The sequence below is a fragment of the Enhydra lutris genome, unplaced genomic scaffold (assembly GCF_002288905.1).
Source record: "Enhydra lutris kenyoni isolate GAN:26980312 unplaced genomic scaffold, ASM228890v2 scaffoldscaffold11, whole genome shotgun sequence".
Taxonomy (NCBI): domain Eukaryota; kingdom Metazoa; phylum Chordata; class Mammalia; order Carnivora; family Mustelidae; genus Enhydra; species Enhydra lutris.
Genome location: NW_019154095.1, coordinates 2,643,420 through 2,662,858, shown reverse-complemented (window position 1 = coordinate 2,662,858; position 19,439 = coordinate 2,643,420). Strand labels below are relative to the sequence as shown.

The 19,439-nt window shown below is 41.3% G+C and overlaps 1 protein-coding gene across 1 annotated transcript in view; it reads left to right on the top strand.

The window, feature by feature from the left end:
• Positions 1-19,439, top strand: part of LOC111144434 (CUB and Sushi multiple domains 1) — a 1,720,260-nt gene that overhangs the window by 1,685,857 nt on the left and 14,964 nt on the right. Inside the window, exons 57-64 of the mRNA XM_022498737.1 lie at positions 7,411-7,587; positions 8,083-8,262; positions 10,828-11,001; positions 11,263-11,436; positions 13,147-13,220; positions 16,113-16,224; positions 17,912-18,091; positions 19,380-19,424. Of these exons, the coding sequence (XP_022354445.1) occupies positions 7,411-7,587; positions 8,083-8,262; positions 10,828-11,001; positions 11,263-11,436; positions 13,147-13,220; positions 16,113-16,224; positions 17,912-18,091; positions 19,380-19,424 (1,116 nt within the window). The remainder of the gene's footprint in view (positions 1-7,410; positions 7,588-8,082; positions 8,263-10,827; positions 11,002-11,262; positions 11,437-13,146; positions 13,221-16,112; positions 16,225-17,911; positions 18,092-19,379; positions 19,425-19,439) is intronic.

Below are 19,439 nucleotides of genomic sequence, written 5' to 3'. Positions count from 1 at the left end.
AGAAATATTTAGCATACAAACTTCTCAATTACTTACTATTTGAGTTCAAAATGTTTACAGAAGATAAATATTCATTTTTATACTTTATTAATTATTTTTATTAACATACAATGTATTATTTCCCCCAGGTTATGGGTCTGTGAATCATTAGCCTTACATATTTCACAGCACTCACCATATCACATACATAAATATCCATTTTTACATATCTGAAACATTTTCTATGTAAGTTGACCAACTTGAATAAACTCACATAATATCAATACCAGAAATATAAATCAACTTTCTTAATCTTTACTTTCTTTATTCTCTTATACCTATCTCTCATTTTATTATATGTATTATATAGAACAATAGAAAATAACATATGTGTATAATCTAACTATATTGTATCCAGACTACATTTTTAATCTCATAAAATCATATGTAAATAATATAATCATATATATGAAAAAATAAATACATATCTTATACACATTGGGCCTATATATATGTATGTCTGTATTCTCATCTGAGTGGAAAATTATCTTGGAGATCTCTACACCTACATAGAGATATACATATATATAATAATCCAGGGTACTTTTTGATTCTGAATCACCTCCTGACAATCAAGTTAGTATAAATCTTAATATTAGGCCCTAAAGAAGTTGACTGAAATCACACGTGACTGAATAGTGGTGGTGGGACGGCACCTGCTGCTGTGAGTTGCAGAATGATACCTTTTATTGCCTGGAATATGGGATTCTAAATTGTTAGACTTTTTCTGACTCAGACACAATTTTCTCAGTTTCCTCCCCTTTTTTAGAGTTTGCATATTAAAATTTGCATGATAGAATCTCTTCCTCACTAAAAACAGAGTGTTTTCTATTCTATCATATGGTACCTCAAAGTTATACGTGACTTTTGTAACCTACATTTACACCCCATCTAACCTTTTCCCTCTATACTATACCTGGGAATTGTTGGTCCAGAATATATTTAAATAGTATGAAAACTAAATAAGAGCTCCACTTCACTCTATGACATGTTGAATGAAAATAGGTTAGCCTTCTAACCAAGGACAACTATAAATCAACAAAATATATGAGACAATTATTTTATTAAACAACAGACAGTGCGTAGGAGAAATCAGGGAGGTGAGCCCATAATCCCCCCATTATTCTGTATTTTTTTCTTATTATGCAGTTGGAAAGTGAAACCCAGGAGCTTGGTGAGGTGATGCAGTAGAAATTATTCTAGGTATCAGTATCCTAGAAATTCTTCTGTTCTGCAAGTTCTATTTCAGTATCCTAGAAGAATTTCTAGGCATTGAATGTCTGGCATTCAATAAAAAATTACTACATATGCAGACCTCATAACAATATTACCCATAGTCAGACAAACAAACAAACAAAACAGACAATAAAATTAGAATCTTATCCTGAGAATACAATCCTGAGATGAACCAAATGTTGAAAATAATGCACAAGGGCTTGAAGAGGCTATTTAAAATATCTTCACACACTGAAGTTAGAGTTGTAAACAGATAAGGAATCTCAAAAGAAATGAAAATAATAAAAAAAAAATCATATGGAAACTCTGGAATTGAAAAAATACAGTATCTGATATAAAAAATTTTGTAGATGAGCTTAGCAGGTTAAAAATGGCAGAAGGGTCAGTTAACATGAAGACAGATCAGTGAAAATTATTCAATTTGAAAACAGAAAGGAAGAAGGAGAAAGAACAATGATATCCTATGGGATAATATCAAATATTTCAACATACTTTTAATTGAGGTTCTAGAAGAAAAAAATAAAGAAAGAATGGAGCAGAAGGATGTTTGAAAAATTATTGGTTAAAAGTTAACCAAATTGGGGTGCCTGTGTGGCTCAGTTGGTTAAGCAACCAACTCTTGATTTCGGCTCAGGTCATGAGCTCAAGTCTGTGAGCTCGAGCCCCATGTTGGGCTCCATTTTGGGAGCCTGCTTAGTATTCTCTCTCTACCTCTCCCTCTGCCCCTCCACACCTGCCCCCCACAAACAAAGTTTACTAAATTTTTTGGGAAAATATAGCTCCTAAAAGTAGAACAAATCTCATTTAAATACACTGATATTCTATTAAGAATGGTCGCTCACTTGGGTCTGTACATTCTTTTTTTTTTTTTAACTTAAATTTAAAAAATTTTTTTTTAATTTTTTAAATTTATTTTCAGCGTGACAGTATTCATTGTTTTTGCAACACACCCAGTGCTCCATGCAGGTGGTGGGTATTGGAGAGGGCACGGGTCTATACATTCTATGTCAGGTTTACTGATATAAAAAGCCCTTTACTTTGCACATTTAAAAGCTGAAAAAATTTAAAACAGCTGAGAGTGAGTGATGTCTTTCTGCAGAAATCTCACTTTGGTGCTGTGATATAACACCTTGAGTTCTACTCCAGCAAAACAAGTGAATTCATTTATTTGATTAGGAGAGCTTAATTGGATTTCACTTCATAATACACCTGAATCAGACTAAATACAAGTATTTTTAGAGTAACATTTGGTTTATCTAAAGTTAGAAATTCAAGTGTTTCTTATAAAATCCTTAGAAACTTGGCCATTAAAATCTGTGTACAGAAAGAAGTAGAAATGTTTCAATATGGCAAGCATTTCTCAAATACATTTGATGTTTTCAAATAGTTACGCTATTCCTCACAAAACCGACTCCCTCCAAACCTGCACCTTATAGAAATCATGGGAGGCTGAGTAAATAATAGTGTAATTGACTCTCACTAGAACGGCAAATGACAGGAAGGGATAAGTACATGATCCTACACACCCCCCAACACACATCTTTAAAAAATTTTGGACAATCTGTAGCTTTCTGTTTTGTTTTGTTTTTTTTCTCACTTGTTATCATAGGTCTGGATTTGGGGGGCACATATTATTACCTATAGAAAGGGCTTATCAGTGACTTTTTCATTTCCACTTAATGATAGCCTTGACCATGTATTCAGCCCACTGAGAGCAACTCTCTCCTGATGAATCATCTTTTCTGAATCTACCAAAAGCCTTAGAACCTGATGGGACACTTGAATAAATGGTAAAAAGAAAAGAAACTACATCTGTATCTTTGGGGTAAATACCCAGTAGTGCAATTGCAGGGTCATAGGGAAGCTCTATTTTTAATTTCTTGAGGAATCTCCACACTGTTCTCCAAAGAGGCTGCACCAACTTGCATTCCCATCAACAGTGTAAGAGGGTTCTCCTTTCTCCACATCCCCTCCAACACATGTCGTTTCCTGTCTTGCTAATTTTGGCCATTCTAACTGGTGTAAGGTGATATCTCAATGTGGTTTTAATTTGAATCTCCCTGATGGCTAGTGATGATGAACATTTTTTCATGTGTCTGATAGCCATTTGTGTGTCTTCTTTGGAGAAGTGTCTGTTCATATCTTCTGCCCATTTTTTTATATGATTATCTGTTTTGTGTGTGTTGAGTTTGAGGAGTTCTTTATAGATCCTGGATATCAATCTTTTGTCTGTACTGTCATTTGCAAATATCTTCTCCCATTCTGTGGTGAAAAGAAGGGCCATCTGTACCCCAATGTTTATAGCAGCAATGGCCACAGTTGCCAAACTGTGGAAAGAACCAAGATGTCCTTCAATGGATGAATGGATAAGGAAGATGTGGTCCATACACACTATGGAGTATTATGCCTCCATCAGAAAGGATGAATACCCAACTTTTGTAGCAGCATGGATGGGACTGGAAGAGATGATGCTGAGTGAAATAAGTCAAGCAGAGAGAGTCAATTATCATATGGTTTCACTTATTTGTGGAGCATAACAAATAGCATGGAGGACATGGGGAGTTAGGAGAAAGGAGTTGGGGGAAATTGGAAGGGGAGGTGAACAATGAGAGACTATGGACTCTGAAAAACAATCTGAAGGGTTTGAAGAGGTGGGGGGGTGGGAGGTTGGGGGAACCAGGTGGTGGGTATTAGAGAGGGCACGGATTGCATGGAGCACTGGGTGTGGTACAAAAACAATAAATACTGTTACGCTGAAAATAAATTTTAAAAAATGATTAAAAAATAAATAAATAAACAATAAAAAATGATTCTGTAAGGCAAAGAAAAGAAAAGAAACTTTCATAAAACACAAAATAAAAATATTCTAAAAATTTAATCATCAAAGAACTTGTATTTCTTTTTTTTTCTTATAAAATAACTTTATTAAAAAAGATTTTTTTCATTTATCTGACACAGAGAGAAACAGTGAGAGAGGGAACACAAACAGGGGGAGTAGGAGAGGGAGAAACAGGCTCCCCACCGAGCAGGGAGCCCAATGCAGGCCTTGATCCCAGGACCCTGGGATCAGGACCTGCGCTGAAGGCAGATGCTTAATGACTGAGCCACCTAGGTGCCCCCATCATAACTTTGAATATATTTCTCATTGTGTTTGTTATCAATTTTTTTTCTGAGAACTCAGACAATAATCCTAGACACTTCCTTGTACATAACAAGTTACTTCTTTCTTGCTGCTTTCAATATATTTTTTCTATCTTTTGATAATTTGATTGTGTTTTTGTTGGTCTCTTTGAGGTTATCCTACATGGAGTTTGTTGAGTTTCTTGGATTGTATTATTTGTGTCTTTCATCAATTTTGAGAAGATTTAGCCATTTTTTATTCAAATGATCTCTCAGTCTCTTTCACTTTAATCTCCTCTGGGATTTCTGTAATATATATATTGTTCTACTTAATGATGAGCCAGTTATACCACTGGGTATCTTCACATTTGTTCATTCTTTTGTCTTTCTGCTCCTCAGAGTGTACAAATATATTTCTAATATATTTCCATGATGTCAATCATGTTTTCTTTGTTAGCAATCCGGTCTTTTAATTATAGATTCATTGACTGAACTTTCCAAATGAATAGATCTTAGGAAACTGCTTAAATATATCATTGGTTTTAGTTGCCTTATGCAACTCTTAATCCGCTTTCCCATGAGACTGTGATAAGGCCTACATCTCATACAGGTAATAGATGTGTGATGAGAGTGATTATAACGAAAATGACAACACATCAGCTACCATGTGTACCCGTACTTCTGCTAAGATGCCAGATTGCGCTCAAGGCATTTTGCACAGTGTGTGTTTAATCTTAAAACAACTGAGAGCAATCACCTTTATTATACCCATTTTAAAGTGAAGATGCTACATGTCAAGAGCTTGGTCATTCACATTCACTTAAGTTGTGTGAGCCAAGACTCATACCAAAGCTATTTAGCTCAACTTAACAGCCATGATCGAAATACAGCATGCTATGTGAAGTGTTGGTGTCTGTAGACAGGAAGTGGATTCGGCATAAGTGTAGTGGCCTTTTATTATAAATCAAGTAAAAGAAAATTATCTTTTACTGGAAGGAGTCACGTTAACCAAATGTACTTGGAAAGAAAGGAAGTATTTAAAGAGCTTTAATTTTTTACTTATAAAAAAATCTTGTTTCCCTTCTGCTGACTATAAATGCAAGCTGCCATTTATCTTTAAGAGGTCCTCCTATATCATGATGGCATTAATATGAACACAGACATATTGAGGGTAATTTCTAGTCTTCATCTTCATGGGCATAACCATAAGTGAAAGTGTCCCTATCAGGGAGGAAAAAAAAGTTAACCATGAATTTGATTTTGTAGAACACAGTATTTGAGGGACTTTCTAAACGTTAAAATGGCATCATCATGATGGGTATTCTCTTACTGACAATGGGTGAATACCCATAATGATGGGTATTCTCTTACTGACAATGTACGTATCTATAAATTAAGTTGAATATGTCCACCAATCTCTTGTCTCATTTTAGCATTATCCTTTACAGGTGACTTTTAAAAATTGCTACACAGATTTTAATAGCAGATATGATTAGAATAAAGTACAAGAACATGATTGTCTTTTGGTTTGCTAAATTATGATTTAGATTAATACAATTCTCTTCCATGCCAGGCTTTCTGTTAGTACATCTACCCAATAACCGTCATGTACTAAATGATAAATCAGTGTTTGTTGAATAATTGTCTTGGAGAGTCCAACCTCTTGGTGTGTTTGCAATATGACATTTCAATTGATATTACAGCCATAGCAGAACTTTTGAGCTTTGGAGAATGTTAAGTATCATCTGCTTCACGATTGGTAAATAGATCTCATTTCAATGGCAGCCAGGAAACTGCGGAGAGATCTGTGCGAGGAAGGGTTGTAAGTTCACAGCAGGTCCCTCAAGGAGAAAGGGTTGTCTTAGAGTGGCTCTGTCTGCTGTGGGTTCAGGTGGAGAAGCCCCAGCACACATGCTTTGTGCTCGTCAGACAGGATCTAGTCCGAGCTGACCGTCGGCGTCATATGGTGGGCGAGTCCCTAAATGTCTGTTACATGACAGTTCTATGCTACGCACATTTCATAATCTGTTTCCTTCCGTACTAAGAAGAGTCTATCTTTGTTCTCAAGGCTAAGTTTGAGAGTGGAACCATGAGAGAGGCCACAGCATTTGTAAATATTTGGTCATTCTCAGAAATGGTCTCAGGATACATTCCCGTTATTAAAATCCAGCCAAAGGTCACATTCTTTCTCTGACTGCTGGCGGCACATTGTGTGGGAGAAAAACTTAACATTCTGCGATAAATAAACTCATGTACAAAAGGCAAAAAAAAAAAATACTCTTGTTCTGGGTTAAAATCATCACCTTGATACACGCCCCCAAGCTGCTGAGTTTGCTTTGCTGATTGAAGTATGTGCGAGGGACATGTGTGGAGTTTGGAGCTGTTAGCCTGCCTGTCGTCGGCCGGCGTCTCGCTGCCCGTACGTGGCATTACTTCATCTGGAGAGAAGTGGAGAGCGGAGCCATGCCAACACCAACTAGCACAGAGGCCGTTAGAGGGGGAGCAACGAGGAGATCACCTGCCCGGCCGTTTAGGCGTAATTCATATTCCTCAGGCATCCCTCGTGTTCCAACAGGAATTATCCAACCGTTGTGCAGTATGACCTCATGTGTCCAAAATTAAAGAAAATATATCTGCTCCTACATGAAGGAGGCCCTTCTGAGTTGCTAATACCATATAGATCCTCTAAAACAATCCTCTTTTTTTGTGTGTGTTATAAACATGCTAAATCTCAAAGTAGCAAGGCGTTGGATTTTCAGTGCTTTAATTCACCTTTTAATTTGTTTTGAATAATGTACTTCAGGAGGAATAGTAGGACAATATAACTTTCACATTTGTAACTCACAGAGAAAATAATGGCAGGAATCATAAAGTAAAATGCATATCACACCTGTTCCATAGTAATAGAGCCTATTAAAAAAAACAAATATGTCATCTGCTACACTGATCACCTTTGGTCTCTGACATTAGTCATTTTGGTAGCAGCTCACTCTCTCTGTGTCCTTGCCCCCATAGCCGTGTCCTGTGGAAACCCTGGCACGCCCACCAATGGCATGATAGTCAGCAGCGACGGCATCCTGTTCTCCAGCTCGGTCATCTACGCCTGCTGGGAAGGCTACAAGACCTCAGGGCTCATGACGCGGCACTGCACGGCCAACGGGACCTGGACGGGTACAGCCCCTGACTGCACAGGTTAGTGGTCACTGTCATGGACACTTGAGGCCATGACCATGATATCTACTTGACTGAGAAAGATTCATTTATTTTTTAAAGTATTTTATTGTTTTTTTAATACATAGAGGATAAAAGGATATACACATGTTTGCACGGTGACGATTTGTTAGACAGTTGGAGCTCTTTCTTCACTTTCTAATCTACATGGCTGAAACTCTGTTCAGTGGCCAGTTTGGTTGGACATTGTAAAGTTGGGTCCAAAAAAATGTCAGTAGACCGTTTATTTTCCAGGGAACTAAGGAAAACATTTAATTCTCTGATCACATTCCAAACACACTGTCTCCTGACAGCCAGTCAGGAGCGTCGTCAGAGGACGACGGTGTTCCTATAACAATTTTCTGCTCAATCATGTTGAATTGCCACTTAAGAGGAGTAACTTGAACAGAAACCATGACTATTTAATGGTAATTTTGTATTTTTCTAATGCTTTTTTGGTCGTCTTCTGCTCATTAGTTATAAGCTGTGGGGACCCAGGCACCCTGGCAAATGGCATCCAGTTTGGGACAGATTTCACCTTCAATAAGACCGTGAGCTACCAGTGCGATCCCGGCTACCTCATGGAGCCCATCACATCATCCACCATCCGCTGTACCAAAGACAGTACGTGGAATAGCAGCAAACCGGTCTGCAAAGGTGCGCACCATCACATTCTTGGTCTTACGCACATGGAAGTGTTTACTGAGTTACATTTGCGGCATCTGCAAGCATTTTTGTAGTCCCTCTGTGTGCTAGGAGTTCCTGTAAGCTCATTTGCAAACAAAAATCACTTCATTTTCTTAATACGGTAATCTCAGTTTTAGAGATGGAAAAACTGACTCGCAGAGTTAGTAAAGGGTCAGGGTACAAATCAGAGACAAGAGGTGTTGGGACTCAGACGACAAGCATGCTACCACTAATGTGTGTGTGTGTGTGTGTGTGTGTGTGTGTGTTTTAAGATGTTGTTTATTTATTTGAGAGACAGAGAGCACACCCTAAGGGGAGAGGGAGAAGCAGACTCCCCCCTGTGTAGGGATCCTGACATGGGAGCCTGACATGGGACTTGATCCCAGGACCCTTGGGGTCATGAACTGAGCTGAAGGCAAATGCTTAACCGACTGAGCCACCCAGGTGCCCCTAAGTCTGTTTTGAATATCCGCACATTCCTCTCTCCTGATACACATGTTAACCCCAGCTCTATTAAGGCTTACAGCAGAGATGATGAGGAAGTGTAAATATAGGACTTTCAAGTCAGCTTAGACAGAGAAGCTGATCATCAAATAATGGCAGAGAACCTAAGTACCATGGTGTTCTGGGGGGTCCGGCTGCTGGGACCGAACCTGCCATGGGAATATGGAGGTGGTATGAGAACATGTATGACTCATGCAGTTGGACTTTTCAGGGAAAGCAGGGCAGGCTGAAGCCTCAAGTGGCCTGAATGGCAGAGCAGCAGGGGTGGGCTCTGATGGCGATGGAGGAGGGGGCCCAGTGGAAGTTGTCCATAGGCAGGGGTCTGCATGGTTTGGACCCCTGTGCCAGCAACTGCAGGGAACACACACAGGATTTCTTCTCAGCTGGGCCAGAGTGGAGTGGGAGGGCCACAGAGAGAGCTGGGACATTAGCAGGGCTGGCCCCAAACACGAGTGTGGCACCTGGCTCTTTATTGGCCTAGGATCGAAGACGGTGCTGTGGGAGTCGTGTGCTAGATGCTGGGCAGTGGTGTGGTCGTCAGTGGGCTCCGAGAGACAGACGGGCTTGGGTTTCATGAGGACAGAGCTTGGTGTGAGCCTCAGTGAGAGCCCAGTGCTCAAGCACATGGCTTCCTCTCCCTTCTGAGGCAGCCAAGTTCTGGGACCCTGTTTCCCTCCCACTGGGGGTAGGGATCACCGTGTCACCTGTCCTTCCACCTGCCATATTAACGTGGTGCCATTGCAAAGCCAGCACTAGACAATGTTGACTGAAACTCACAGCATAGTGTCAAGAGGGCTCTACTCATCTGTTGATGTTGATGACAGCGGCCCGTACAGTGGTCCATTCTCTGGGATATCTTGTGTTTTCGTCAACTTCTGTTTCCCTTTCTGATAGGGTGGGTGTCATTACCTCCATGGCCAACCAGGCCCTTCCAGATGAGACCATTTTCACCCTCTGAACTGGTCTCAGGCTTGACCCCCCTTCATGCCCTGTGTGGAACCACATGACTCATCACTGTTCTCGCCTGGAGGACTGTCCACTTGCTTCTCCTGTCCAGAGCACATGTTTCCCGCCCACTACCATGTGCATTCTCAGAAACATTGGTTGAAAATATGCCTGAGATGAAGGGCACTGGAAAGACCTGTTTCCAGCTGCTGGCTGTGCACGTGTGATTCTGCGTGTGATTGTGTCTTCTTCACATGAGGATGTGTGAGTGTGAGCACACAGGAGAAAACATGGGTGAGGACATACGTACAGCTGAGTCCCTTCTCCTGCTGCCTTCTGTCACTGGCACACTTCCTCCAGAGTGGGTGAAATCCAGAAAGCTCCTGGCTCTCCCAGGAAGATGTGTGCAGTGTTCCCCAGTGCCCTGCACTGTAACGGCCAGACTGGGAGGGGCCATGTGGGGCCAGCGTGAGCTGCCGATCATCTGTAAGAACCGTGCTCATCTCTGCGGCCCCTCGCAAGGTGAACGTCAGGCTCAGGGACGTTGCGCAGCAGTGGCTAGGAGTATAGCACAGAACCTCTGTAACCATGCAACTCCCTGGTTTTTAATGACTCAGCCAATGTTTCAACAGTCTATATCTCCGGATCTTATGTGCTATCTTTAGATGTGAAAAATACAGGGAGTTTACCATCTGTGCACATAAATCCAGAAGGTTGTGCTCATGCTGTATGAGTGATTTGTCCTCTGGAGCCACCATGAAAAGACACGTATTAAATACGAGTATCTCTTCCTTTCTTGGCCTTGTACCTACTGAGAAGGTCACGTTCAATCCTGCTTTCTCTTACAGTGGGGTATGCTGTGACTTGGCTTTGCTTTTTTGTACTTGATCTAAATTAATGAAGAAATGCTGGAGAAAAGTTTTATTATTTTCATTTGTTGTCTTCCTCAATCATCCTTTTATTGAAAGAAAACAGCCCAACCTAGATGTCATTTATAATTTGGGTGAAATGAAAATGTGGGTCATCTGAGGGTTGCAGCGGGGCAGAGGCCCTGGACGTTCAGTCTCGTCTGTTTTTTGGAAACAGCTGTCATGTGCGGTCAGCCACCTCACGTGCTGCATGGAAAAGTGGAGGGAACGGACTTCCGCTGGGGTGCCAGCGTAAGTTACAGCTGCGTGGATGGCTTCCAGCCCTCTCATTCCGCCATCCTCTCCTGCGAAGGCCACGGCGTGTGGAAAGGAGAGGTCCCCCAGTGCCTGCGTAAGTCTTCCAGCAGTGCTGGCTCCTGGGGTTCCATGTGCTGGACCCACGTGAGCGATTTCCAGTCCCCGTCATTGCTGGCCCTGCCACGGGAGGCAGGGGCTCTCATTCGAGGCCGCCCTGCTCAAGGCAGATCCCTCAGTCATCGATGGGTTGAATAGTGATACCAAAGATTTTTGCAGACGCCCAGTACACAAGTTGGAGAAGTTAATCTGACCCAGAGACGCAGACCATTAGCTGACTCCTTGTTGTCTTCCACAGCTGTCTTCTGCGGAGACCCAGGCACCCCTGCGGAGGCGCGACTCAGTGGCAAAAGCTTCACCTATAAGTCAGAAGTCTTCTTCCAGTGCAAATCTCCCTTTGTACTGGTGGGGTCGTCCAGAAGAACCTGCCAGGCAGACGGCACGTGGAGTGGCACACAGCCCACCTGCATCGGTAAGAACTAAGAGGCAGCCCTGAGGGTGCTTGGGAATACGGACCTTCTCTCTAACATCCGATCATTTCTTCCCATAGTTGTTCCCACAATGTTCCCATAGATCATTCTCTGTGGAAGCTCTCATTGGCTACTCTGGTTAAATGGTACAGACCAAATTTGGAGTTGAAGTTAGGAGGCTATTAAAACACCTGCCACACTTTGTTCTCTTGTTTCCATGTCCCCACCTCAGCAGCAGGTGCATTCTTGTAGGGGAAGACAGTGTTGTTGAAGATGCTAGGACTGGCCTGTTCCAGAGCAGCCACCATGGGAAAGACAGCCTGGCTGTTGCTCAGTGCCTGTCCCCTCGGTGCCTGTCTCTTGTGCACAGGTCTGTCCCCCCGAGCCACCCGCACTAACAGTGATGGGAGGACTGGGGCACATACATTCTGGTGACCGAGAATATGACAATGAATCTTGCAAGTCAGAAGATGCTTTCCATGTGATTTAAATCCCACATTTTTAGGTGAAATTTCTGTTTCATGCAGAGGATTCAGATACAAGTTGTATTTGTCAAAAGCCACATTATTAGTGGCATAGATACCAGAATGGTTCATTTCCACTAAGAGCAGATTTCTTCAGACCTCACTGCCACAGACTTATTTACTGATGGGCTAATTTTTTTCACCCAGCTGTACTGAGCTGAAAAAGAGATGTTCTGCATGTTTGCAGGAAACAATTAATGATTTATAGTCCTGGTTGTTTTCTAAGAAATGGAATGATTTCTACTTAAAAACAAAGGTGCTCAGAAATAAACTCACTGAATCACTGTTTTTTTTTTTAAGATTTCATTTATTTATTTGACAGAGATCACAAGTAGGCAAAGAGGCAGGCAGAGAGAGGAGGAAGCAGGCTTCCTGCTGAGCAGAGAGCCCGATGTGGGGCTCGATCCCAGTACTCTGGGATCATGACCTGAGCCGAAGGCAGAGGTTTTAACCCACTGAGCCGCCCAGGTGTCCCACACTGTTTGTTTTTAATAAGAGTCACGTTACTGCTGTTTCATTCAAACCATTGCTACACGCTTGCTAGCTCGATACTAAGACAGGTGTTCCTCCCTCCCATGTTTCTCTTGAAAACAAATGTTTCCGTGGCGGCTAGAGAGCAGCAAATAATGAAGCTCCATGCTCCTCCTTGCTCAAGTTGTACATGTACTGAGGGGCAAAATGTGACTTTGGGTCTACCATGTGTCTCAATTTTGAAGCATTCAATGTATTTCTCATTTGGAATTCTCAAAGAAAATGAATTTAAGAAATTGCAATAAGGTGATGGATGACTAAAAGAGATTGTCATTAATTAAATCCTTAAATCTAAGGGATCATAATTATTGAAGATAGTGTATCAGGAAACAGCCAATATAGTATGTTGGACCAGAAAATGGGAAAGAATGTTCATTCCAACACAGAAAATAATACACAGATCACTTTAGAATCTGGTAAAGGACTAAAGGGCAATACCTACAGTGTGAAAGGAAGATGAAAATAGCAATTTACTTTAATTTTTAACTTTCATGCAAAAATCTCATACATTTGTCAAAATATAATTTTCTCAATTTTGTAAGACCTTTTAGTAAAAATATTGGAATCCTTATAATAACAATATCTGGCACTTGTGTGTCTGTCTTTCTTTCTATCTTTCTTTCTTTCTTTCATTTTTCCCCCCTATGTGAAATTCAGACCCTGCTCATAATTCCTGCCCAGACCCTGGTACTCCACACTTTGGGATACAGAATAGCTCCAGAGGATATGAGGTATTCCACTTTTATTGTACTGTGTTTCTCTCTAAGTATAAAATAGAGACGACACCTGAACATATGTACATGTTTTTATGCCCCCCGTCTGATTCACAGTATATTTCTGAAACAAATACATCCAGAGAGGATTTGTGCCTGAGGCTTTAACTGTCAGAATTGGGATAGCTGGGTGTCTCTTCATTCACACAGTATCAGTTGCCGTATTAATTTCTATCTGAAAGTGTGCATAATTGGGTGCTTTTTGTCCGCTGAAATGACACAGCAATTCTCAAATTGGAGTGACTGGTCACCGAGTAGCTACACAGAAAAAGGCCCTGCTTAGTGACCTGATATAATGGGAAAAGAGTAGTACATTTTCGAGTCAAAAACTGGAGAAAATGCATGCGGACCCTTTAGCGTACACCTACGTTGTGATGTTTCTCTTCTGTGTGATCCCTCTGTATGAATTACTGGCATGCTCAGTATCGCTTTTCACGTTCATTTGACTCTTTAAATAAAAAGTACATGAACGCAAAAAAAAAAAAAAAAATACATGAACGCTTTAGGTACTATTAGAGGAATACCGAAAATGGAAGGTAATGAAGCCTGAAATAAAATGTTTCCACCATCTAAAGTGATCGAGTGACTTCAGAGCTGTATGACGACATGGCTTTGAAAGCCCTAGTGACATATGTATAGTGCTTTCAAGTTAGGGACCCCATTAATTCAGAATAAAAGACTTCTTTCTTCAGCCCCTCCCCCCAGTCTGTACTGAAACCTAAAAATTCTAAAACCTAAAACTTTCGTTTGGTTGGCTCTAACACACATCGGTTACTTCTGATGGCATTCTTACACCCTACAAAGGAAAGTCATAAGGGTGCCTAATGAGTTAAATCTGGTGTATTTGATATCAGGTCTCCAATATGGCTGAATCCTCAGGTCAATGCTTTCTGGCATGTAGAACTGTAATGCCACATACATGGGGTTCCTGGGCAATACTGCATGTGAGTTAGCTCTTGCCAACTCACCACTGGTTTGAGCACTTCTAGATCCCTGAGGAGCCCATGTGAAGTCAACATTTGTGGTGACTCCTTTCAGCAGCCTATCCCTGCCGTCTCTCCTAAAACAGGAATAGGGATGGATAAACTTCTCACACCCCTTATAACAAAATAAAGTTACACCAAAAAGAATGATACATAGTATCCAAAAGCGAGATTTGCGAACAAGCTACAGACACAGATACCATCTTTTCAAGAGGTGCCTGACACAGTCAGGAATCTCCTCAAAACATTTTTTTTTCTTTCTTGCTCATCAGACACATTACGTTTTGAATATAACAGATTTTTGTTTGTTCCCTTCTGCACCATATTCTGAAACATGCTCACGCAGAGTGAGCCATTTTAGTCTCAGAATATCTCGTGTCCTGCTGTGTTAATTGTGAGATTCAAATGACTACCCTTTCGTCTCTAGCCCTCCACGTCCCATCAGCTCTAAACACCAGGTGAATTTACAGCGATCGATCTGCAGTAGTCAGGGACCTTCTGCTAGGAGATACTTTACCGAGAAGGACACTGTCTTTTCCTCCTACCCCTCCATGAGAGAGGCTCTCCATTGTCTTCCCGCTAGCGAATAATCGAGCGTGTTTGCAGGAGGTCTGATGGGGTCAGTGACATGCTGACAAGGAAATTCAGTGGAGGCCATCCTGACAGGTGACAGATTAACCTTTTCCCACCTCTGAATCTCAAATCCCTTATTCCTTGTCAGTTTAGATAAATTTGAATTTTTTTTTCTATATAAACCCCAATCCCTACTTTGGGCACCAATGGCAAGAAATGGCTATGTTTTTTGGACAATCACTGCTCAGTGCAGCAACTATTACCACACATGTGACTCAGTTATTCCTCCCCAAATCCCAACGAGGGAAATGAGAACTTGGACAGATGAGAAAGCAAAGGTCAATGAATGAAGCATGGGTCTGTCTCCTCAGAGCAAGGACCAGATGGACTCTTCTCCTGTACACTCACTTGGCTTCATAATCAATGCCTTAGGAAAAGACTTGGTTCCACTCACAAGTGCAGAGGGTACAAAGCTGCCTTTCAGGCACAGACCACCTTTCTGTGAGCTCATTTCTGTGCCCTTTTCTCTTCCCCCTAACCTGGTCCCATGTCCCGGGCATAAGTGATCAGGGGAGTTGTTTGGTTCCCTTCAACACATGACCCTAACTCATCCTTTAAAAACATCTTTACAGAGCACTGCAGATTTCCCTTCGAGGCACGTCCTGTTAGGTGAGGAAGGCAGATAAACATACAGACCCTTCCCGAATGCTGTCTTAAGCCATGTATGACGCCTTCTTGCAAGACAGGAGAGAATGTGCAGAGGAAGTGAAATTTACCAAAATACCGAGTATTAAGGGGCGGGGGAGGTTAGCTTGCGAAGGTCCAGAGGGAAGTATTTTAGACATGCAGGTGGCAACAAGTAGTTCACGTATCTGAGGCTTCAGGGGAACAGATTGAGTTTTGAGACATCCTAAAATAGAGCAGGAGTTGGCCGGCTCCCAGAAGCATTAACAAAAGTAATTATTTAATAAATACCAAATGGAGTAGCAGGGAAAGAATGGAAAAGGGGGAAAAATCATCATCACAAACCAAGAGGAAGGCTGAAAGGAAAGAGAAAAACACATTTTTGTTACCCAAATAAACTCCTCGTGACTGGCCATCATTCACTGTGTCTAGCGGAGTCTCCTCATGCGTGGAGCGGCCTAGCCGTGACGCAGGATGTGAACAACAGTGTCCCAATGCTGGTGAGAAGTAGCACTGGTGTGGCGCACCCTGGGATGCACTTCCCAGCAGGATGGCTTTATGTCACGTCCGTCTGCTCTGCCCCAGAGCTAATGTTGGATTTCCTCTGTAGGTTGGAAGCACGGTGTTTTTCAGGTGCAGGAAAGGCTACCACATTCAAGGTTCTACGACCCGCACTTGCCTCGCAAATTTAACCTGGAGTGGAATTCAGACTGAGTGTATACGTAAGTGTTACTTCTTCCCCCACAGCCAGAAATGGCCTGTTTATTCTCGGATGTCTAGGAGGTGTTTACCCTCCAGAGAAATAATGAGGAGCTGCCCTATTTTTGTTTGTTGGATCTTCTTTGATTCCCAAAACCAGAATTTCTCAGAGTTTGACTCCCTAGGACCGGCAACATCAGCAGACCGTGCTAGTGTGGTAGCATTTGAATTCTCAAGCCTCACCCCAGGACCTACAGAATCAGGAACTCGGGGGCTGGGGTACAGGTGGGAGCAAAGGGCAGGAACAGCAGTCTGTAACTCAGCGGGCCCTCCGGGTGGTAGTGGGGCACACTCAAGTCCGAGAACCTGCCCAAACGGAAGATAGGTGAATGCCATCAGTTACACCCGCAGAAAGAAAGCTTTCTTAAGTGTGCTTTCTTCTAGAATGTTCACATCAGCTCATGAAAGAAGGGTAAAATGGATCACGGGATATGTCACAATATTAATAGAAATATTTTAAATGTTATTTTTGAACTCTATATGAATTGGTCATTCAAATCATTACTTTGGATCAAATTTTATTTTTTGACTTAATCATGAGAAATAGAAGAAATGTTATAGGAATCATCCATAAGCCAGTATTTCATCCTCTATCCTTTTAGTAAGATACAGAATCTTAGTCTTACTGTGTTAAACCTAAAAAAAAATAGAATGTTATGAAAAATTATTTTAATAGTATGTAAGATATGATTTTTTGTGTATTTCTCAGTATTAGAAGTGTGTTTATTTCAAAATTATCGTTGCTAATACTCTAGTCAAATTACATATGCGAGATCACATGCACAGCCAGCATGCATATATGTCTATATGTACACATGTGGGAGTCGGAACAGCTTGGAGCTTGAAAATACCTGGTATTCATATGCTGAAAATTTACGGAAGCATAAAATATCCTGACACTGGAAACAATTGCATCTGTCAGTTTTATATTGTCAGCTTGTTTTATAATCATCGGTCAAGTCCTTCACTTGAGACGTACGTATGAACTTCAGAAAGAAAGAGAAGTTACTGGAGATTTAAACATTGCAATCTTATTCACTCTTAAATCAGATTTTCAGGGAAATAAGAATCGATAATATTCAAATTAGGTTTCTAAACACAAATTAAGTTTTTACCAAAATTGACTATTCATTTAACTGAATAACAGATTTCTTACCTGCCATCAGACAAAAATCAAGGCATATTTCTAAATATTTGCCCATTTTGTTTAGATGATAGGACTGGTCTTTTAGGGCAATTAATGTATTATTTATCTGAATAGTATGTCAGAAGTGATCCGTTTCAATGCTGTGATTTATATTCTAAATTTCTACACATAATTGATTGTACACACATAAATGTAGAGAATGGGATTAGATGGATGGATGGGTAGATAGGTAGAAAGATAGATAGATGACAGATAGATACTTAGAGGGAGGGTGGGAGGGAGGGATAGTAGAGAGATCTGAAAAATCCCAAGTGTTCAGCATTTTAAACACTGCAGAGAATTTGGGGGATATTTAAAGCTACCGTATGCAGAATTTTCTGTTTTAATTTTGACTTTACAGTCATTTCCAAATTTTGGCATATTTCCTTATTTCTTTAGATGCATGTGCTAAGTCTATCATAAACAACGGTCTGTGTTTTCTAACGGAATATGTGCTGTTTCAGCCCACACCTGCAGACAGCCCGAGACGCCAGCCAACGCGGACGTGAGAGCGATCGATCTCCCCACCTTCGGTTACACCTTGGTGTACACCTGCCATCCGGGATTTTTCCTCGCGGCTGGGTCTGAGCACAGGACGTGTAAAGCAGATATGAAATGGACAGGAAAATCACCCGTCTGCAAAAGTAAGTCACTGGTGAGGGAGGGAGCGCACATCCTTGCCCAGCACAGAGGAGCGCCAGCAGCCCACCCGGCTAGCTTCCGGGTGTGAGGTCCACCAGGACGACGCGTCACAGAAGTGATGTCAGTCACCCCAGCCGAATCTGTGTCCATGTGGTGAGCTGTGTGTGTGAACGTGTGCGTAGTCAGTGTTGGGTACAACGGAGGCCCGGTGAAAGCCGATCTGTACTTAGTATTATTTGCTATTCACACTTTAAGCCACGGAGAGAAGCTGTTTGCCTCTAGAAAAGCATTATGAGTTAAAAGGACAGGAATATGCACCATAGCTTTGGAAAATGTACATTTTTCAAACGCAAATGGGCGAATATCACCAAGCACTGGTGGACATATAAACTAAACTACCTGTTATTTTTAAGACCACGAGCTGTTTGCTGGTGGAATTTACATTGACCTACTCTTTACAAAGCTCTGATCCTTTAAATTATGAAAGCAATTAGCATGAAAATGTATTAATTCCTCACAATTTTGTGCAGTTACAAATAAGAGTAATGAATCAGGGTCAGATTTGACAATAGCTGATCTCTCAGATGCTCCACCAAACGTTGATCATACAGGCCTCAAACACTAACAGCAGAAGGAAAATTATGGAGTGTGATAAAATCTGTGACTTTAGTTCTCCTTTCCTGGAGCCTCTTTATAGTTATCAAATGAGGAATTCATAAGGCATTTGTGTTTCCCTCAACCTTCACTCTCAGAAATGGAAGAAAACCAACTTTAGAAAGGTAATTTGTAGTCTGACACGGAACCGTAAAGGCTCAGAGATTTTGATTTCAATCCAACGTGATAGACCAAATTAAACAGTCCGCAAGGGAAACGATGTGGTGTTATTCCTTATCCACTCATACTTCTATCAATTTGGGCGAGGCCTTGGAAAATTAAAAGAGGTTATGAAATCTTAGCGATTTTGTAGGCCATCTTCCCTTTGCGGCCAGTACTTCCCAAACAGGAGTGAGCACAGGGCCATAACCCACCCTCATTTGCAAGGCTCTCTGTTGTAACACACGATGCCTCTTACAGCGGCATTGGTTTGCACCAGTAATCTCCATTTTTCCACAAACACGAAGGATATTCTGCTGTGAATACAGGGGTTTAAAGTGGCTATGTATATGACATTCATATTTTGTAGAACCTCAAGAAATCTGGAGAAAGGAAAATTGCTTCAATTTGACATTTTTTCAGACTTATTCAAAAATACATGTTTTTGAAAATGATAATTTGTCTTTTTACTTGTAGGTAAAGGAGTGAGAGAAGTTAATGAAACAGTTACTAAAACTCCAGGTTTGTATACCAGAA